This window comes from Thermobia domestica, chromosome 1 (genome assembly GCF_964235325.1).
Source record: "Thermobia domestica chromosome 1, izTheDome1.hap1.1, whole genome shotgun sequence".
Lineage (NCBI taxonomy): Eukaryota > Metazoa > Arthropoda > Insecta > Zygentoma > Lepismatidae > Thermobia > Thermobia domestica.
The window spans coordinates 315,099,294-315,120,349 of record NC_137454.1 but is presented as its reverse complement, the minus strand read 5'-3'; the positions used below and the strand labels follow the sequence as shown (position 1 = coordinate 315,120,349).

Below are 21,056 nucleotides of genomic sequence, written 5' to 3'. Positions count from 1 at the left end.
ATTTCTGCCAAAACTTGGCATGTATTGTTATTGTGCTGCCAAAATGTCTTGAGCCGTGGAAAAAATGTGAACTAAAGCTCACACCCCGACACACCCACGCGTTGAACCAATAAGGGTTCAGCAGCTGCTAGGCGAGAGAGCCTTAGCGAAAGAGAGTGGAATTCCTTCAGCCGATAGCAGCGCCTGAAACGGAAGACTAGGTGTCAAGTCAATGTGATATATTCATAGAAAAAAATGTAGTTTTAGTTAATTTACATGCCCTCTTAAGGCCAAAAGGACATGGACCAATCCATTTCAAGTCACCTAATGGTGATTGCATAATCATTTTTAATTTTCCTTTTTTTTTTTTTTTTTTTTTTTTTTTTTTTGTATTGAAACTTACATATCTTAGAGTTCGAAAACATTGTTTTGTTGTGGTGAAAAAGAGAGTTCGTATTTGCTACGTTAGACTTGAATGTGCCGCGCATGCTATTCCCCTCTCCGCGTTTTCTTGATATTTTTGGTTTTAATATGTCAGAAAGTACTTGACTTAAAAATTTGAAACGAAAACCAGCATGATCTGCGCACAATACACTACATTTTGAGTTATATACATAATTTTCCCATTTGTACATTGGGAAATGTACAAATAATCACCATAAACAACACCATAAAATTAGCTCCAAATTTGAACATTGAATCTTAAAAATTAGAATTTTCGCAGCAATATTTGTTGATTTGTGTGAATTTAATATGAAAGACACAGAGAAAGAGAAAGGAGATTTCACTTTTTGGTTTATTTTTAATGTCCCTTTTAAGCGAGAGGTTACATCACAGTAATGTAGCCAGGAAAACGCCAGGTTGTCGTAAACACTGAAAATACAAGTTTGGCGCCAAATTTTTTCGGATGTTAGTACTTCTAATTTTTATCTGTCTAATAAATTGCAGTAACTGGAATCCAGTGCAAAGCGGAGCGTTAAGATAAATCCGATTTACATTGAGATATAAAATTTCGCAAACTAGAGCTGACGAAGGACTATTGCATCCAGGAAAGAACAAGTTCAGCGTAGAGTATAGGTTGCGAACAACGTTATTTCTGTCATTTTAGACCAGAAATTGCTACCTTTTATTTCAAATAGCTTTCTAATTTCTTCACGCTGTTCTTTAAACTTTGGCACAAAGCCCGGAATGGCTTAAGCCTCAGTCGAAGGTTTTAAGTAAGAGTGATCAAGGCATCGCGAATTCTTTTGTATTGTTACTGATTTTCTAGATTTACACTAGATTTAGAACAAAATTCATCGTTACTGGTTTTCTAGATTTAGAACAAGATACATTGTTTGCTTGTTCTCACTGGGAATCGAACTTGAATAAAAATGCAGCTAACACACACATATATTAATAATTCACCTATGCAGCATCTTCCTCTTACGATTATTAGCCCTATTTAATTAACAAATATTATAGTAATAGAATTGAAAAAAGTTGAAATTTTACAATGTGTAACAATATATTTCTTTCAAGAAATAGGATTTGAGCTTAGCACCCCTTTCAGCAGCAAGACTATATGTGACATGAGCATACAGCGAAACACGGAGTCTGAACCACATAAACTCCCTCCGGCAATCGAACTCGGAAATCTATTTTTTTTTATTTCTTCCCAACAATAAGTTACACAGCAGTCGGAATTTGAAAGTGAAAGTGTGTAATTAGCTTACCTACTGATAGTGGTCACTGAAGAAGGAAAGGATGAATTAGTTTTGTTTGCTCGAAGGACGGAAGAAATGAGAGTGATTAACAAACATATAATTTTTAAGTTAAAAGGTATCGGGTTTTTTAGTTTGTCCTCGTTTGTAATCAACGGATAATTGAGGCTTGTCCATTTTGATGGTGATAATGAACAAAATAGCGGAATGAATAAAGTGGGGAGAAACTGGAGAACCCCGAGAAAACCTATTTCGCGATGTTATTCCACTACTAAGCTTATTGGGCGGGAGCTAGTATCGAACCATGGACTCACATAGCATAGATGAGCACTTTACCACCGAACTACCACGCCCCGAACCCGAAAGCTCTTTTTCTTACAGACTAAAAGCCATTGTCTATTAATTTCATAGACTCGATATGTATTTTGTGTTTTGATATTAGAGCCCTAACAACGGGGAGGCGGGGCGTACACAATTTGATAGCCGACAGTTGAATCTAGTAGATATACAAAACTGTTGGAATTCTTACAATCACAAGATATTGTCCGTGAAGATGTGTGAACTTCTCGCAAAATTGTGCTACATTTTACCAAGTTATAAATACAGTCACAAAGTTTGAAGTGGCGCTGTAGGCATACGGAGTGGCACAGTGCTGCCATCTGTGTATAAAGCGGAAGATGCATGTAAAGTGTGTTTGACTGTTCATGACATACTGTACGTTGATATTGTACTGAGTTCTGATGGAGTGGGGCGATTACGAAAATTGTGTAGCAGTAATTGTACTACACAAGGTCGGGAAGACAGCAGGTGAGATTTTCAATCTCCTGAAACCCCTATAAATCAGCAAGAGATTCGTGTATCGCGCCATACAGCGATACACCGAGACTGGAACGGCAGCTGACTGCGCAAGGAGTGGCAGACCACGAACGGTACGAACCCCGCAGTCCAGAAAGCAGTCGCAGCAAGAATTCGAAGACATCCTGTTCGAATACAAAGTGTGATATCTGCTGAGATGAACATCAGGAGAAATTCCATGTCTCGTGTGCTCAGGAGTGACCTACATCTATGGGCGTATAAGAGGCGGACTGGTCACTTTCTAACCCAAACATTAATGTCGCAGAGGGTCCTTAAATCAAAGAGAAAACGTTGCGGCGTTACGCCAACAATCTGCACAGAAAGATTCTGTTCACTGACGAAAAGGTGTTCACAATTGAGCAGGCCTACAACGCCCAAAATGACCATGTTTATGCCACGTCATCTATTGCAGCTGCTAAGGCAGCTCCAAGGGTTCAGAGAGCACATCACCCTGCCTCAGTGATGGTTTGGAGGGGAGTGAGCTACTCAGGCACATCCCAGCTGCATTTTAGCGAACAAGGTGTTAAAACATCTGCCATGCACCAGGACACAGTCCTAACACCTATAGTGAAACCACTGTCTGGTACCATGTTCCCTGGAGAAAGGAGGACCTTCCAGCAGGATTCCGCTCCAGACCATAAAGCAAAAACAACCTTGGACTGGCTGGCACGGAACGTCCCCGACTTCATTTCTACCGCTTCTTGGCTTGCTAGCAGCCCGGACTTTAACCCGTTCGACTACAAACTTTGGGCAATCCTTCAGGCAAAGTTCTACCATAAACGGCATCCATCTGTAGACAGTCGGAAACAATCTTTGACCCGAGCAGTGAACAGTTTTCCTATGGACGTGGTGCGTAATGCCATTGACCAGTGGCCGGACAGACTTCGTGCGTGCATCAAGGCCAAGGGGAACATTTCGAAAAATGATTGGTGCGTCAGGTGTACAACATATCAATGTAAAACATGACCAAAACAAGTTGCCTTGGTGTTAATACTCTGTGTTATTCACATTCAAACTTGTGACAGTATTTATGATATAACTAGGTACAATTTTATTTCGATACAGACGCAAATGCTGTGTTAGCCTATAAAGAAATTTGTGCTGTTTATGGAAAAGATACGTTATCAAAAAGCAACAGCCAATGTATGGTTCACTAACTTTCGTTCTGGAAATTTTTGTTTTATGTTTAAATTGCTATTCGGAGTAGGCGAAAATCACAGAAGAAGTGGATGGTATTCTGTCAAAAGTCGAGCAAGACTGGTGTTGCAGAAAGTAGTGACATCGCCAATGACCTAAACACCCATCACCAAACAGTGATAAAACATGTGGAGAAAGCTGGCTATAAAAAAGAAGCTTGACGTTTGAGTGCCATATGATCTGACACCTAAACACCCATCACCAAACAGTGATAAAACATGTGGAGAAAGCTGGCTATAAAAAAGAAGCTTGACGTTTGAGTGCCATATGATCTGACTCAATATATTTACTGGATCGAATTTATGGGGCCGCGATGACTGTGGCAGAGCGTTCACCTGGGGCCCTTGGTTCGATCCCAGCTCGCGTCAAGTGAACTTTCGGTAGATAAACACCGTGTGCTTGTGTTTTCTCGGGGTTCTCCCGTTTCCTCCCACTTTTCATTCCACAATTTCCTTCATTTCTCAATATCACCGTCTCCTTTAGCCTAGCCGGCATAAGCGTGGGACGTAAAACTTAAAGATTTCGTTTTTTCGATCGGATTTCTATCTACGAATCTCTATTGAAACATAACAAACTCGAATCATTTCTCAAGTGATTGATTACCATTGATTAAAAGCGAATAACCTACAATAACGTGCAAAAAAGATTGTGGTCGAAGTGAGAAGCTCCACAGTCTGTGGCAAAGCCCATACTGACGCCTAGTAAGGTTATACTGTGCGTTTGGTGAGATTGGAAGCTTATTGTGGATCACAAGCTGCTACCGTGAGGCAGAACGATACAAGTGGACCTGTAACATGAGTACGCGTAGCAATTTAAAAGAAACGTCCTGAACTGGTCAATAGAAGGAGTGTTATATATAATGCTGACAACGCCAGACCGTATACATTTTTAACGACCCATCAGAAGTTGCGAGAACTTGGCTGGGAGGTTTTAATGGATCCACTGTATACACCTTACCTGGCACCGTCAGATTATCATTTGTTTTGGTCTCTGTGAAATTCTCTGAATGACGATAGTTTGAAACAAAGTCGGTAAAAAACCTCGGATTACGGTTTTAAACAGAACAACGTATTTTCTATAGTGACGGGATTCTGGTGTTGTCGGAAGAATAGCACATTATCAAGAAAATGGTGTATATATGAATTCGTAATGTTATTTTTGAATGCCAATAAATGTCTTCTTAATTTTGACCTCCAAATACTCAGTATTTTTTAGAAAACCTAATATTACCAAATTCTAACTTCCGTATACTCGATATTACTTTTTATTTTTCTACGACGCACTTCACCATATTTTTTACTATGTTAAGTTAATTGCTTAATTATTTGGGGTTTAATGTCCAATTCCAATACTATTTTTTTATATAAGGGAACTTTAAACTGTAATACATAACAGTTCTCGAGTTTTAATTCGAGTTACGCACCTTCCTTCAGCGGAAATTCGTATTATGTATGGTAATTACAATAAAAACAACATAAATGTTTTCATTCATTTCTACAAAAGTTATGATTCTACCATTTCAAAATATATAACAAGAAACAAATTAGCGTCTTTTTCAACAGCGGCCTATTTGAGACGTGGACCCACAACTCAACGTGGAATCCGAACCATTTGAACCCCCTACTCAGAACTTAATCCTGATGGCTCGCCTTCGAGAGGATAATAATAATAGGATAGTGAAAAGATACTTAATACCGTATTTTCAGCTGTGGCATCATTCATTTACAATTCATATAATATTGCTTCCTAATCGGATTTGAAAACAAAATAATTGATAAACGGTTATTCAAAGAAATGTTTTCAGACTCCATGTAGGTTAGAAGAAAAAATGCACTCTAGGTTTTGAACACATGGTAACAAACTATTCACCCAAACTGCTCGACTATTTCGTACGTTGCTTTTGATTTATTTACACTAAAGTGGTTTTCTAGGGTTTTTTTTTTACAATCAGGTACAACTGAATTTGCGCTGAATAAGTAGAACTTACATCTCTTGCAATGTACAAATGTATTTTTCGCACAAGTCAGTTTTCTTTTAGTACTACACAATAACTGATGTAAAACAGATTGAATCTGTGAACTTACAGAGTTGGAATGCTCGTTATTAATAATGAAGCAATAATAAAATTACAATAACAATTACCCATATAAGAAAATTTGATGGAAATTAATTTAACTAATGATCATTTCTTCATACAGGCTTTAGTATCTAGACTAGTCTTACATGAAAGATTTTCAACTAGCTAACAGTTTTGTGCAACTTAAGTAAGTGGTCGGGTAGGCAGGTGGTTACTACATCAGTTTTCTATCAAGGTGACTCGGGTTCGAATTCCGAAATTTTCGAAATTTTTAACGTGCTTCAATTTCTATTCAACCTCTATATGATATACATCTGTGGAGACGTAAGATGATGATTGACTGACGAGAAGGACGGAGAATTGGATTTCCTTCAGTTGTTCCAGATTTGATGTTTTCAGTTAATTTCAACTATTTTTTAAAACTCATATATGATCGTTTTTTTTCTTCTCACATGCGGAATGTAGTGAAATAATATATCATGCATACCACTAATTATAATATCATTGGTTTAAAGCACTTATTGCTCCAAGCAATAGAGAAATCTCAAAATGGAGAAAATTTGTGCACTAACTGCACAGCAAAACCCTGTTTCAGTACTAAACAGACTTAACCAGTTATCATTTCCTAGTTGAAATATTAGGTGTAAATTGGGTTCCATCTGTCTAGGCGTGTGTGATAGCAGCAAAAGTAGTAGACCCAGCCTAGTAGGGTTATATCAGTCAGGGGTAGAGAAGAAACCTGTTGCTGTCTGTTCCAAACTAAATTAAAATAACACAAAATATTATAGATTCCTGCCGTGTTATTTATTGTTTTTGAACCTCCTAGGTGCATGAAGAAGTTCTAATTTTCTCGAACCATTATGTAGAAATCGTAATACGTCCATTTAGAGTTTATCTGAACACAATTTAGTCCATCATAAGTTCTGTTGACACTGTGTTTCTATCATATGTGTTTCTATCATCAAAGCTTTCATTGCACTAAATACTTGTTCGGCCTGTGCATTACTGACTGGTATAGTGGGAATATACTGTGTTATATTGACAGGTTTGGTGCATTTGTTTTCTCGGAAACACACTTCTCTATCAAGTGCTCATATAGATTTCAAAACAGAACACTTGTGGTAAGTTCATTTCCATCGAAACTAATTGTAAGTTTCATTCTCGTCTCTGTTGTATTATTAAATAAAAACAGTGTTGATGCTGCGCGATAATACAAGCGCAACAATGAAAGTAATTGGAATCTGGCTTTTGTTATAAATAATCCTTATAAATAAACAGTTAATAACAACTAGGTTCAACATATAAGGCATAAATGAAATAGATAATTATAGGTAATTTAATATTTAAACCCTTAGTCTTAGTTCGGTGGCCCGTAGACCCGTAGAATGTATATCGAACCCGGGCATTCCGAGAGGCGTCCGGAGATCTGGCATCTCTAAGTATAGGTCGGAAAGAAGCTTGTATCGTATTTAGATATTTTTGAAATTTGAGAACTAGGATCGTTCTTCGCTGTAAGCGAGGTTTTAATTGATCACTTCATTAAATGATTGAAGTTAACGTTCCGCACGAGCACCGAGGCTATATGTGGAGGAAACTATGCTTAAAGTGAGATCCATACTACTATTCGGGGTTGGTACGGGTACCGAGGATTAAATCGATTCAAAGCACATGAATTAGCAACTTGGCCACGAAAAGTATTGCAAGTGTATTGTCACGGAGTCTCGAGTTATTACCTCTGGTGCATGGAGCCTCTGGTTCAATTGCAGTTTATACCTAATTAGCTTTGTGGTAGATAAACACAGTTTGCGATGTGTTTTCTCGGGTTTTTCCCGTTTCATCTTACTTTCTTCACTTTACCATTTCATTTATTGTCATCATCAGTCTCCTTTAGCTTCAGTCCATAATCGTGAGACATAAAACTTCTCAGATTATTACAGTAAAGAAAGTTCTTTAAATAAAGTAACTTTTACTACCGTGCTGTAACACAAACGTGTGGTTAATTTGTTTAATTTTGGAAACAGGCTGTGTTCGAGCGAATGTTGTAAAGATCGTAGGAAGGAGTGTTTGTGTTGAGACTGATGTAACCTTATTTTTAATATCAAAGGAATTTGTATACTTAACTCTTTGATCAGAATAGTAGTGGAGTTTGTCCCAGACAGGACAGACTTTCCCTGTTCCAACCTTTACAGTACAATATATATAATATCACATATACAAGACCTAGATCATAATCTTACGGACGGATATAGTCGTTCCTGTTATTTCCTTTCTGGTTACTTCTGATATTATGAAATAATTCAGTCTTGAATATCGATTTCATTTCTTGTGTACGCATCTAACTTTCGCACCAATCATTCACCCTTCAAGGCATGGTGATGTAACAAACACTTGTATCAGCAAATGTTTTTGTAAATATTAGGAAAAAAAAAACTGATTTAGTACGTCCTGTGGCTCCAATTTCGAACTATTTATTTATTTATTTTGTTTACGAGAACGCTACAACTGACGATTTGAAAATATTTAAATTAACAATATCTCCTTTGTGATAGTTGATATGAAAAAGGAATAATCGATAAGAACAATGAGAAGGCAAGTTGAATATTGGGACACTTCTGCCTTTTTGAGAAAGTGCTGTAAAAAGAAAGAAAAAAATCAACGAAAATTGACTATGAAAACAGTTCCAGTGGAAAAAGTTTTTAAAATTAATTATTTTATTAAATTGTGGATGATAAATAAAACGATTTTTTTTTAAAATGTCTTGCTTTTGGTTATTGTAAAAATTAGTTACATAGTTGGATCTGCTGTGCGATTTAACTTTGTCTGGGCAAGAAGAATACAAACTATCTTACTTCGTTCTAAAAAAATCAATTTATTTTCCAAGTTAATACATATTAAGGGATGATCGTGGAAAAGAAATACATCTGGTGTAAATTTTATTATTATTATTATTATTATTATTATTATTATTATTATTATTATTATTATTATAACATATAGTGCTTATTGACACTATACATATACTCTGATTCTGCTGACAATAATGACTATTTAGGTATCCGAAAATCGTGCGAAAGACTAAAATAACAGCCAGAAGATACTTTTTAAAATTTGGATGTGTTTCTGCATCTGTAGTATTTTTTTTTATTTCTTTCTATTTTTGCAATATTAATTCTGCACTGGGAACATATTTTTTTGGAGCAGTACCATTCGGAAAACTGAAAATAATACTATTTATTACGATTTATCTCAACATTGTTTTTGTATTATTTTATTAAAGTTGTCTTGATCTTCAGCTATTTCTGCTGATTTGATATTTCAGGTTTTCTGGGGAAATGGCTAAAACATTTGTGTATCCAATGTGTTTTTGGTTTAATATACAACTCAACAAACCTAAATTACTTTTAGGCGTTAAGGTTGAGAATAAGCAACTGAAACAATACTGACGTGAAGTTATATTGAGTAACTTAATCTTACAAGCGAGCAAGCACTTCGAAGATCAATCACGCCAGCCGTCTCCACGTCTAAGATAGAACTTTCAAATACTATATTTTATAAAATGTTCGTTAATTGTAGAATATATTACAGAAAATTCGAGTTAAAAAAATAAAAACAGAAATTCGAGCTTTTCTCCGAAAAATACTGTTTTTGTGAAAAATATTTAATCTAAATAAAGCGTGAAAATAATTCTTGGTTTCGTTTTTGTTAGGATAATACAACTGGAATGAATCAGGGCGGAAATTAACAGGTTGGGGGGATGCCAGGGATTTTTCCCTGACAGAAATTCATCCACCCTTAGAGAAGAAAATTTTCATCTCTCGCAGAGATAACTTTTTCCTCGTCTAGAATTGTTTTCCGATTAGTCATAAAGATATAAACAGTATTTATTTATTTATTTTTTTTTTTGCTTTAGCCAAACAGAAGTACTTTTGAGTTGAAACATTTTATGAAACATCTCGATTCCCAACCCTTTTGTTATCGTTAGAATTATACAGTTTAGTTTGTTAAAGTATGTAACTGTTCATGCTAACAAGACTTTTTTTTTCTGCGAAGAGCAAGATAAAGAGGCTTGAAGGGGTGGAAAGTCAAATATTTAAGTCATCAATTCGTGGAAAAGTATCTATGTAAACTGTGAGAGTGTCAGTATCACAACATTCACTCAAACGTGATGATGATTTAGTTCCACCTAGAAACATCTATATATTTGTAATATGAAAATAATAAATAATAATAATAATAATAATAAAGAGTGATAGTTGGGTGTGTACATGTGTGAAATTTGTCCACCCTTGGGAAAATATTCAATTCACACACTAAAATGAATTATTGGACATGGTGTTTGTTGTAGTAAATCTGTTTTTTGCTCGAGTCACCACCTTAAACCCTGATATGTCTCCTGTGTGGCTGATCCTTGGATGAATTATAGCTAATTGGTCTTCAGTTTCCTCCTCTACTGCTGGTGTCATTTCGACAGTTTTATATATATATATATATATATATATATATATATATATATATATATATATATATATAAGATAAACTTTTTTGCTGTTAACAACTGCTTTTTCTTCCTCACTAAGGAACAAGAGGTTCACTCAACGAACACCATGTCCGATTCATCGCCATTGAATTGTCTCAACACTAATATAAGATAAATATATGTTGAACTCACTTAGGACCCGTATTATGAACTTAAACGATTCAAATATTCTCTGTCGTCATCCAATTCGTTACCACTAAACGTCACCTTAAGTTTCTCCAGAAGAACCCACTTAAAAGGTTGATACACCGAACAGCAGCAGCTTCACAGTGCGTGACCTCCTGTTTCTTCTTTGGGTACAAAATTCGGGGATAAATTACTAACCGGTCTTAGAATTTAAGTAATAATAATAATTCCTGTTCTTGACTATGTGTTCTTCAGTGTTTGTTTACAGACGCAACAACATAAACTTTAAAACACACTAGCATTCATACCACTGTTCAGCTTCACACTTGCAAAAAATTTCTTCCTTTCAAAATATTGTATTTTTCTTTTTTGATTAAATAATGTAAAACGATACCACTGCCTATCAAAAATGATGTTTAATTTCTTATGTTCTGGATTTTTTTTCTTTTCTGTTTTAAAGTAAGGAACAAAGAGCCAGTGGAGTTATTGTAAAACCGACAGAGCAACGGAATGTTTTTCCTTATGACTTTTTATACACACTTTTTGAACTGCCAAACTAATTAAAAAAAAAAAAAAAGTTTCTCTATGCAGTTTATGAATTGATGACAGTCCATTAAGTATGTAATATCGCAAAACTATAAAAACTAGTAGAAATGATTAAGGATTTGTAAATATTGTAACTATAAGAGGAGAGTAGCTTTGTTGCAAATATCAGTATACATCTTGGATTGTACCTAGTAGCAAAAGCAGAATGGTAGATGATCCAATTTATTCCTCAATCTTTCTTTCTTTCTGTCTTTCTCTTTCTTCATAATTAATAGAATATGGTGATTTTCCCGAAGATAATGAATATGGTAACACATTGGATGAGATGTCCGAGCCTATTGGCTTTTATAGTTAAGAAAGCACTTTATTTTAAACGAAGGAAAGTGTCAATAAGTTGCTGGGTATGTATTTGTGTGTGTGTGTAACAATCAAGGCCCTTAAATTATGATGTCTGTCGCTTACAGGCACACTCTGCTTACTTCTTGTGTTTTGTATTTAATCTGTGTCCTGTGTGTTTCCTGTTGATGGTTCTGTCCAAAGTACTGAACCCTTACACATATTTACTTTTGTTACACACAATGATCCAATTAGCAAGTAGAAGTAGAGTTTTCACAAGTCTTTCCAGACACGAGTGTTTGTGTAAACTTCACCAACTATTATTTTATTTATAGAATAACTTCTGGGTATAACATTGCTTTTAATTCCCCTGATGATCTGATAGGATGCATATCGAATATTAATAATATTTGTACTTTTTTTTTTTTTTTAAATCTTCACCGTAGACGTTTAAGTGATCGTCTTGTCACTTTCTTCAGTATAACTTCAATAAAGAGTTGTACGTTCGTTTAGGAAGCACATTATTTATGACATTCCTGCACTGTAAAATAATATCAACGCTATTTTCTTACTTTGGATTCACGTTTCAACAAACTTAAAAAGTTCGTTCCTGAATTCTTAGTGTCTGTCTGTTATTTGCGAATTTTTCAATTTTGAGCCCTGCTTTCGATAGAGCATCAAAAGCTATCTGAAAGAAGTGATGGATTTTTTTTCGCGTCTCTATTACCGTTCCCGAGATATTGGTCAAAAAAGTTCCGATTTCGGAAGATTTAAGGAGTCATATGTCGGGAACCATAAGTCATAGAGAGATGATATTGGTGTTGATCAATGCCAATACCAGCTATTGATTAAATAATTATTGCGTCATTAGTTATTGATTCGAAATTAATTTTCTTAAGTTCGTTCTGGCAATGATCTTCGAGCATTCTTCACTGGTTTATTCTTAATTCAAAGTGAATAAAAATATAGCTTTAATATCAATTTATTCTACAGTGCAAGAATGTTGTCATTGATAATGTGAATCCTCAGCCAACATAAAATTTCTTAAAGAAATCGTACTGAAAAAAATGACAAGGCGATCGCTAAAACATCTACGGTGAAGATTTTTTTTTTTTTTTTTTTTTTTTTTAAGTGTTTAAACGAGTACAGACATTAGTATTGGTTTTAATTGTTAGAATCGTTTCATTTATTATACCACTAGATTCCTAGATAAAGTTATGTTAATGATTGTGGTAGAGCTAAACTTTAGGCTAGATTTTAGAATTACCGTAGCAAAATGTTAATATACGTACCTATGTTACTTTATTTATGACACATGTATTAAAGGTCATTTAGTAGTAGGGCACGAGTTTATAATTGACGACAGGTGTTGGAGCAGATGTTTGAGGCTGATGAATAACTGAAATTGGTGATGTGAAGGATGGTCTTACAATTTAATCACAACTTTCTTTGAAAGAGACGTACAAAAACTCATTCCTGGTTATTGCATGTGCGTAAATACAGCTTTAGAAGAAGTAACATAGGAATATATGGAATTTGTGTATATTTTAGGTTACTTTTCTTGTTTTTAAGTTGCCGGAACTTAAAAAAATAGGTGTCATGACAAAAGGATCAAGTTATGCCCAGAACGTAGTTTCATTAATTGAAACTTATTTAATTAAAAAAAATAATATGTGATAATTTTTCTTTTGCAATAACATTTAATTGTGGCTTTCAGTTGTGTTAATATATACATTTCATTATATATGTATGTGTCTTTGTATAGATGTGTGGTTATGTTTAAATATCACGTTTAGTGTGATTTGGTATACCGCACTGTATAATTGACTTCGTACTTTTGTAGTGCATATATATATGTAAAATGTGGGACATTTCATGTGAAATTAACCAATGAAATGACAAAAGCTGACCTGACCATCTTAGATTTTTGTAAAAATTGGTGCATAGCTTTATTACAGTGGGAGATGAAAAAATCCCAAATATTACCTCTCTCCTCCCGAAAGTGTCACCATACAGGGTGTTCAAAAATGTCAAGAAAGGGCATTTTTTCAGTTATTGTGATTATTAAAAATTGTCATAAAATGGTTACTATGTGCACTAGAAACATGAAACAAACACCATTGGAAAGCTTAAAGACTGCTCTACAAGTTGTACGGTATTAAAAAACCTGTAAAATAAAAAATAACACTTCAAAAATTCAAATTAAAATTAAAATTTGAATTTTGAATTTCGCATAGAAATGTCCCTGCGAATTTGTTCAAAATTGTCCAGATTGTAGTCTCATATGTGTATTATAACACCACAAAGTTGTATTTTGGGCACTCAATGGGATCTGATTCAAAATTCAACATAAACCAAACATTGCACGATATTGACCATGTGAATCTCTGGGTTCAGATCGATAACCATTTGTCTGTAGCTATTTACCTGCAGCATCAAAGGAATTTATATTCAATTTCATTTGTTTCTTGAAGTATTCGTTTGAATTTACACAATTATACACCTTTCGAGTTATTTAAAGAGGTATTACGTTTCCGAACAGTACTCAATACAGGTCATTATTCTTGTTAGTCAGTATGGATGTTTCTAAATTTATATTGGCCACATTGATACGTGTTATTTTCATCCCTTTGTTTCAGGATTGCTGTTACAGAACTTATTATGAAAGGGAGGGATATATTTCCCTCCCTTTCACAATATTTGTATCAAATGTGTTATGAAACACAGTGACACCGTTCACAAAATCTTCACACACTTTCAGCAGAAATAATTAGTCAATAAATTCTTTTTCCTATTTCAATTATGCACTTCACATGTCTGTGACAGCAATGTATTTCTGTGGGCAGGGACATTTCTATGCGAAATTCAAAATGCAAATTTTAATTTGAATTTTTGAAGTATTATTTTTTATTTTACAGGTTTTTTTTTTTTTTTTTTTCAATTCAGTACAACTTGTAGAGCAGTCTTTAAGCTTTCCAATGGTGTTCGTTTCATGTCTAGTGCACATAGTAACCATTTTATGACAATTTTTAATACTCACAGTAACTGAAAAATTGCCCTTTTTGACATTTTTGAACACCCTGTATGGGGACACTTTCAGGAAGAGAGAGGTAATATTTGGTATTTTTTCATCTCCCATTGTAATAAAGCTGTGCACCAATTTTTACAAAAATCTGAGATGGTCAAGTCTGATGACTTGGTGATTTGACATAGAATGTCCGCCTTCCTGATATATATATATAAGGTGTTCCGTAAGTACACGGCAAAACTTCACATGATGATTCCTGACATGTATCCAAAAATGTGTTGTTGTGAGGTATTAATGATTTTTGTCAAATATTTTCCGATCTTGAGGTCTTTTAATACACTGATCAGTTTCTAACATAGTTCTTATAGTCCGTAATTGATGTATCGAAATGAGCTATATTTCACGTTAAGGTTTATAATTCATAGGCTAAGAATAGATATGCCATATTTTGAATGAAAGTTGACAAAAGTTGGAATATTAAAAATCAAAATTATTTCGTAAACATTCGCATTAGACTTTTATGTTCCCTATGAGCGAAGTCCTTCTAGTTTTTATAAAATATATATATTTTTTTTAAAGTATGCATGAGCTTGAGGTCTGATAAATATTTTGTTGTTTGATCTTGTAGTAATATTGACAGTGTTTACAGACGCGAATACTTAGGAAAGTAGAGATAGTTTTATTTTAATATTTTTGTCTCTTTGTACATAGGTACGAAGGTAATTTAGATTTAGGTGACAACATATCTGGGAAATTAAATTGAAATGTGTTAGTCACGTGAACATGGTTACATTCCCTCATTGTAGTCCCCGCCTTCCTGATGAACACGTATCCAAACATCTAGCAGATATTGGACACATTTGAGATCCCCCCCCCCCCCTTTCGTGAGAGTGTTTCGAGAGTGCTTTAAGTTACAAATAATGCTGGAAATATCACGGAAATGTTGTTCCCGAAGTTGTTCTTTTATTCTGGGAAACAAATAAAATCTAGCGTTGTTGTGAAACAGAATTGGTCCAGACTGCAAGCGATGTGATCAGTTGCGTCACAATGCAGGCCACAAGCGGTGATTCAGGTACAAAGCATAGCGCACAGCCTTTACGGTAACCTTTGGCGGCACTTAATGTGAGAGGATAATGTCTTTCTGGTCGTAGGACATGATCATCATGACCTTATTGTTTGCTGTTTCTTGCCTGACATTTTTCGGTCCTAGTGGCACCAGGTGGCGACATTTACTGAACTTGGCGTTTCGATTGTGGTTGGTAGGACTCTCCAGCTTTCATCAATTGCAGTGATGCAGTGCAGAAAATGAGCACCTTCGTGGATGTTACGTTCAAGTATAAACGTGCATATTCCCATTGGTAGCACTTTTGCATCTCCATTAGGACATGCTATACCCATGTAGCTGCAGTCTTAATGCATGTTGAGATCGTGTGTAAGCATGTGGTACACTAACGCAGATGAAATATTCAGTTCATTTGTCAGTTCACTACACGTCCATCGCCGATCATTTTGGAGCAACGTTCGGTGTGCTTCCACATGATATTGATTCGTAGCCGATCGAATACGGCCCCCGCCATGTTCATTGCCTGCTGACTGGCGCCCTGTCTCGAATACCGCAGCCCATCTCACCATCGCCACCAAGCAGTGTCACCAACGCGCCTCATGTAATCCTTTGTAGGTCTGCATTTTGACTTCATTCTACGTGAAACTTACGTAAACATTGTTTAGGACGACACGCACCTCACTTACCGTAATACAGGAACACGAACACGTCGGCATAATCGCTACACTGCCCAGGAACACATTACATTTGTTATTTATCTTCTGGACAAACGCCAATTGAATCACAGCAATGTTGCCATTAAATTTGAATGACCGTCGTATTATGTGATATTTATAACGAATAATGCTTACAAGTTTTAAAATAGCCAAGTATAGCTTATTTCAATACACGATACGGGGTTACAAGAACTGGTTAAATAAGGACCATCGGTTTCTTTTTTTTCTTCTATTCAGTGCTGCTAAAGTATTTACCAAAACATTTTTAATATTACAGATATTTATCATTTCCGGACTCACGTTGGTATGCCTTATTTTTATCGTCCATTCCACAAGTTTTGTCATGTTTCGCAAATATCCTTTATTAAAAATAGTAACTATATGATTAACTTAAGATAATTGAATTTCATTGACAATGTAAGTTGCTCGTGAATATAAACTCCAAGCTTTAAAGAAGTTTCTTTAAAGATTTGTGCTTGCATTGTATTCTACATTTATGTATCCTGGATGTTTGAATATAAAATTTACTCAGAACTAAAGTGTTAAAAAAAATTAAACTTTATTATTAAGAAGGGGCAAACTGACCATGGAAATTTTACTGGAAATAATGAAGGGATACGAAGCCTGGTTCAACGATCAAAACACAATGAAACGAAGATAGCTTTAATTAATATAAGCAAAAAAATTCAGACAAACAACAGTCTGAAAACATTTTTTTCGGAGATGTAAACTTTCAAAAATGTGAAAAAATGTAAACTATTTTTTCTTTCGTACAATTTTAGTATGAGTTTGTGGCTTTGAGCTATGGTGGATCAAAAACAGTTCCTCGTATTTATTTTATGGCTTGAAACTTAAATTTCTAAAGTTCAGATAATATTTGTATTGTCCCATGTCTAGTACGATTTTCTTCTCTTATTTTGATCACAAGTATGATGTTTTATTGTTGATGATTAAATTACTTTATTTTTAAAAAATAATGATAAGGGAGTAAAACTATGACCGTCTTACTCCTTTTAGAGTATTTCGGGGAAACTATAAGAAAAGTATGAATCTCCTCTTTCTGTGTTTATTATATTTAATTTGTATTTTTATTCATTAGTAATAATTGCCATTGTCTTTTGTGGTTTATAACATTTAGTACAGTATTCATATTATGTTTGTACTTTTCAATATGTTTCAGCTCCAAATACATGGAATGGGATAGACAAATCAGCTTAGCATTTTAAAAATCCTGAAAGCATTTGTTACGTAGAGAAAGTTGTAGCATAGCATATTTCAAGATGAGTTCGATAGCGATGGAGGAGTATGAACTCATGAAGGACTCTAAATATAGAGTGTAAGTATTCATTTAATTTTTAATATCAATAAGGTATTAGTGTATGCTATTCGCACAAATCTAGCTTACGCATTAATAATATGGGAACCTATGAATATTATGTCATAGGTTCCCAAAGTTTTTGGTTCTTGGTATTCTTAGTGAATCAACATTTTCCCACAACGCCCGTAGTGAGAACAAAAGTTTATTTAACACTTCGGTTGTAAAAGGTATTTATTACATAGGTTGCATAATAAGTGCAGTAAAGACCCGATTATCTGCGAGGGAATGACCCGCGGTGCGGATTATCCGCGAGTATCGCGATTATTATTTTTTTAAACTCTGCTGCCATCGCGCTCAATTATTTTTCATAAGTAGTCGCTGTGGACTGATATTCCGCATGCAAATAAGTAATGTATGTAATAATAATAATAAAAAAATGGCATTGTAAAAATCAATCTCTCTAACAAGTGCCCGCTTCGAAGTGCAACTCTACTCTGATAAGCAGAAGTCGATTATTGTAAGGTATGAAAAACGGGAATTGGGAAGAGTGATTTGTGCAGTAATAAATTATTCATTCATTGTGGGGTGAGAGTCCACGGGCGACCACTGGAGGGTTAATTACGAAATATATATATATATATCTCCAAGCCAACAACTGTGAAAATACAATAGGCCCTGCAGTAAGAAGATCGAAAATTACTGACAGGCTTATTGTGCATCGTAATTCTATAGGCCTTCTCGGAATATGTGGATGAGTGGAGTCTCTTGCTCTTCTGTTTTGGTCATGCCTTTCACATTTTCTGATCATTTACGTTGACGACCCGAACAGTACAAGCAATAAAACAGTTTTTATGCTGAAATACTGTAATTTTTTCGTGTTTGCACCTCATTTTTAGTTTTCTTTTTCGTGTTATCCGCAGTGCTCTGACCACCCAATTTCGTGGGTAACCTGAATTTTACTGTAGTAGCAACACTGTTCTCCATCACCCTGCTCCCGCCAAGTGAACTTTGGGGTGGACAAACACCGTGTGCGTGGGTTTTCTCGGGGTTCTCCCGTTTCCTCCCACTTTCTTCATTCTACCATTTCATTCATCTCTCATCATCACCGACTCCTTTAGCCTAACCGGCATAACCGTGGGACGTAAAACTCCAAGATTTTACTGTTCTCCATCAGAGGGATTGTCTCAGGACTGCAAGATTTAGGTAGCTGATAAGGAAATGTGCGTTGAAGAAGTGTGGCGAGTTGTAACGACTCCTGTGTTATTTAGTCAAAAGCAGCGGTGTTTTATAATAGAGGAGGAAAGTAAAAGCGCCGTAACAATATGTTTCAGAAATACGAATAACAGGGCGCAAAATTTCCGGTCGCCAGGTCGCCATTGGCGCCTAGAAATGTAGAGCTGACGACCAGTGTTCAGTAGGAATGGTTTCTGCCTAAACCCAGAGGGCTGCTCAGTTTCTGTTTCGCACTAAAATAATGGTCACTGAATGTGAGAAAACACGGAATGTGAAGTCTTCACAACGGACTTGGAAAGTGAAGTCTTTATAACGTTGTAATTCGCCCCTCATTTCATTACGAGATTCTCAAATTTGCTGGCGACCATCATTTTTGGATTTCTGTGTGCTTCTGACGTTTGCACCCGGCGAACAACATGGGTGGGTTCAAACTGAAGTGGAACGTGGGCATAGCGTACAACTATGTTTTGAAGGACTTCGTGACGACATTTTCGGCAAAATGAAGAAACAGCTTCGCGGGAAGCACTACGACACAAGAGAAACCATCATCCGTGCCATATGGCGGTCCTTGCGCGATCGACAAAAATTGGCGCGTTGACGGATACGACGGACACACATGTGACAGAAGGTGATGGAAATCGGAGGCGATCATATTGAAAATATGTAACAGGTATTCTTCTGTGCATAGAATTAGACACGAATTGTAGCTACGTTGCTATTACTTTCTATCCAGTCCTTGTACTACATAACCGCGTAAATACTATAAAACTTACAATTTCATAAGTCCCTGTAAGTTAAGCACTGCGCTGTTTGAGAACTGCTGTGTATTGCAACAAGAATGCATGTCACATGTGTATTAAAGTAAATCAGTTACATGAAGCCCCCATAGCAGAACATGCCGCGATCTGCGATGTGATCGCAGAAAATTTGCCGCGCCTTTGTAGAAAAATTGCCAAAGAAAAAAAAATAGCAATAGAAAACTATAAAAACATGCCTGCTATGTGTAGATGTCTAACAGATTTCCGAGACCAATACTCTGGTGCAGTAAACCTAATGATGTTTTGTTTGAGTATACCATTGTCTGAGGCCGTATGTGAAAACTGGGCTACAGTGGTTACCTATGTGACGGAGGAAAGGCCAGCATCAAAGGATGGACTTAGTGATGATATTGGAACGTCAGACCAGCTTACATACATTATCCTAAATGGACCCATATATATATATTCCTTAAAGCTGTTATCATTACAAAATACGGTGTATCGTATCATAAATATTTTAAATCTGCTTCTTTTAGCAAAACTCTTTCAAAAATATGACTTCACAGGTTGTAACTCGAACTAGGGGTATCGCTGAAAACTGTTTACCATGCTTCATGCAACGCTGTGATGAAAACATGATAGTATCATCTTGATGTTTTAGTTTGGAATTCCTACAGAAAATTTTTTACTTCAAAAGCTCATCGCAGAAAGATAAAATTCTGCCATCGGGCATGAAGTATGCATGTATAGCACAAAACGTACAATAATAACACAGCGATTAATAATAATAATAATAATAATATAAAAAGGTTATATTTGATGAAGTGCAGATATTATCTTATTTTTCGCATTAAGTATCATGGACTAATCAGAATTCGGACAGGAAGACCCAATAGTTTGTGAAAAGTTAGTTAGATTTTGTAAAATCCATTGTTTTAAATTGAATTTAGTTTAAAGTTTCACATTCGTTTTTCGAAAAACTATTTCCAACTCCTTTCACAAATATTTGTAATACCGTTTTGATAATAATAGCTGTTGTCAACTTGTTTTCGCAGATGAAGGTAAATTATTTCGTTGTGAACTTTTTTTTTTTTTTTTTTTTTTCATACTGATCTCTGTGGCTTGTAATTAACCTCGAAAAAATGTCTACATGTAAAACATGTAACGTGCCACTTTTACTTTTTACAGTTGAAGATTATTTGCTTTTAATGGAAGAGGATCTTCCTACAGCTATTATCAGCGTAGATTTAACATTGAGTATGATCTCTCCTTCTCATTTGGGGTATAAATTTTAAGTAAGGATTTGTAAATGTGAACTTCTAGCTTCAGGTCATTCTGTACCGGACATTAATTCTCTGGTGTCTTTGACTAATCGGATAGAATTTCATCTAATACAAGCCACCAATAACACATGGCTATCAAAATAATAGAAACACTTGAAAAAAATGCAACTTATTAGATTAATATGGTGTTGAACCATCTTTCGCCTTTTGATGCGACGTAGAATAAAGTCATAGAGATCGTGAATGGCAGCAAGTGAAATATTACACAATACCAGTAAGATTTAAAATCATAAATTATCAT

The 21,056-nt window shown here is 35.3% G+C and overlaps 1 protein-coding gene across 3 annotated transcripts in view; it reads left to right on the top strand.

Annotated features, from left to right (window-relative positions):
- LOC145662508 (protein DOP1 homolog) overlaps window positions 1-21,056 on the top strand; it is a 166,371-nt gene that overhangs the window by 25,192 nt on the left and 120,123 nt on the right. For 2 of the 3 annotated variants that reach the window (XM_081728179.1, XM_081728162.1), the window contains exon 2: window positions 17,344-17,499. In XM_081728179.1, coding sequence (XP_081584305.1) covers window positions 17,444-17,499 — 56 coding nt within the window. In that variant the 5' untranslated portion in view covers window positions 17,344-17,443. Of the gene's footprint in view, window positions 1-11,295; window positions 11,422-17,343; window positions 17,500-21,056 lie in introns of all 3 variants that reach the window. The other variant, XM_081728170.1, reaches the window with a different exon arrangement.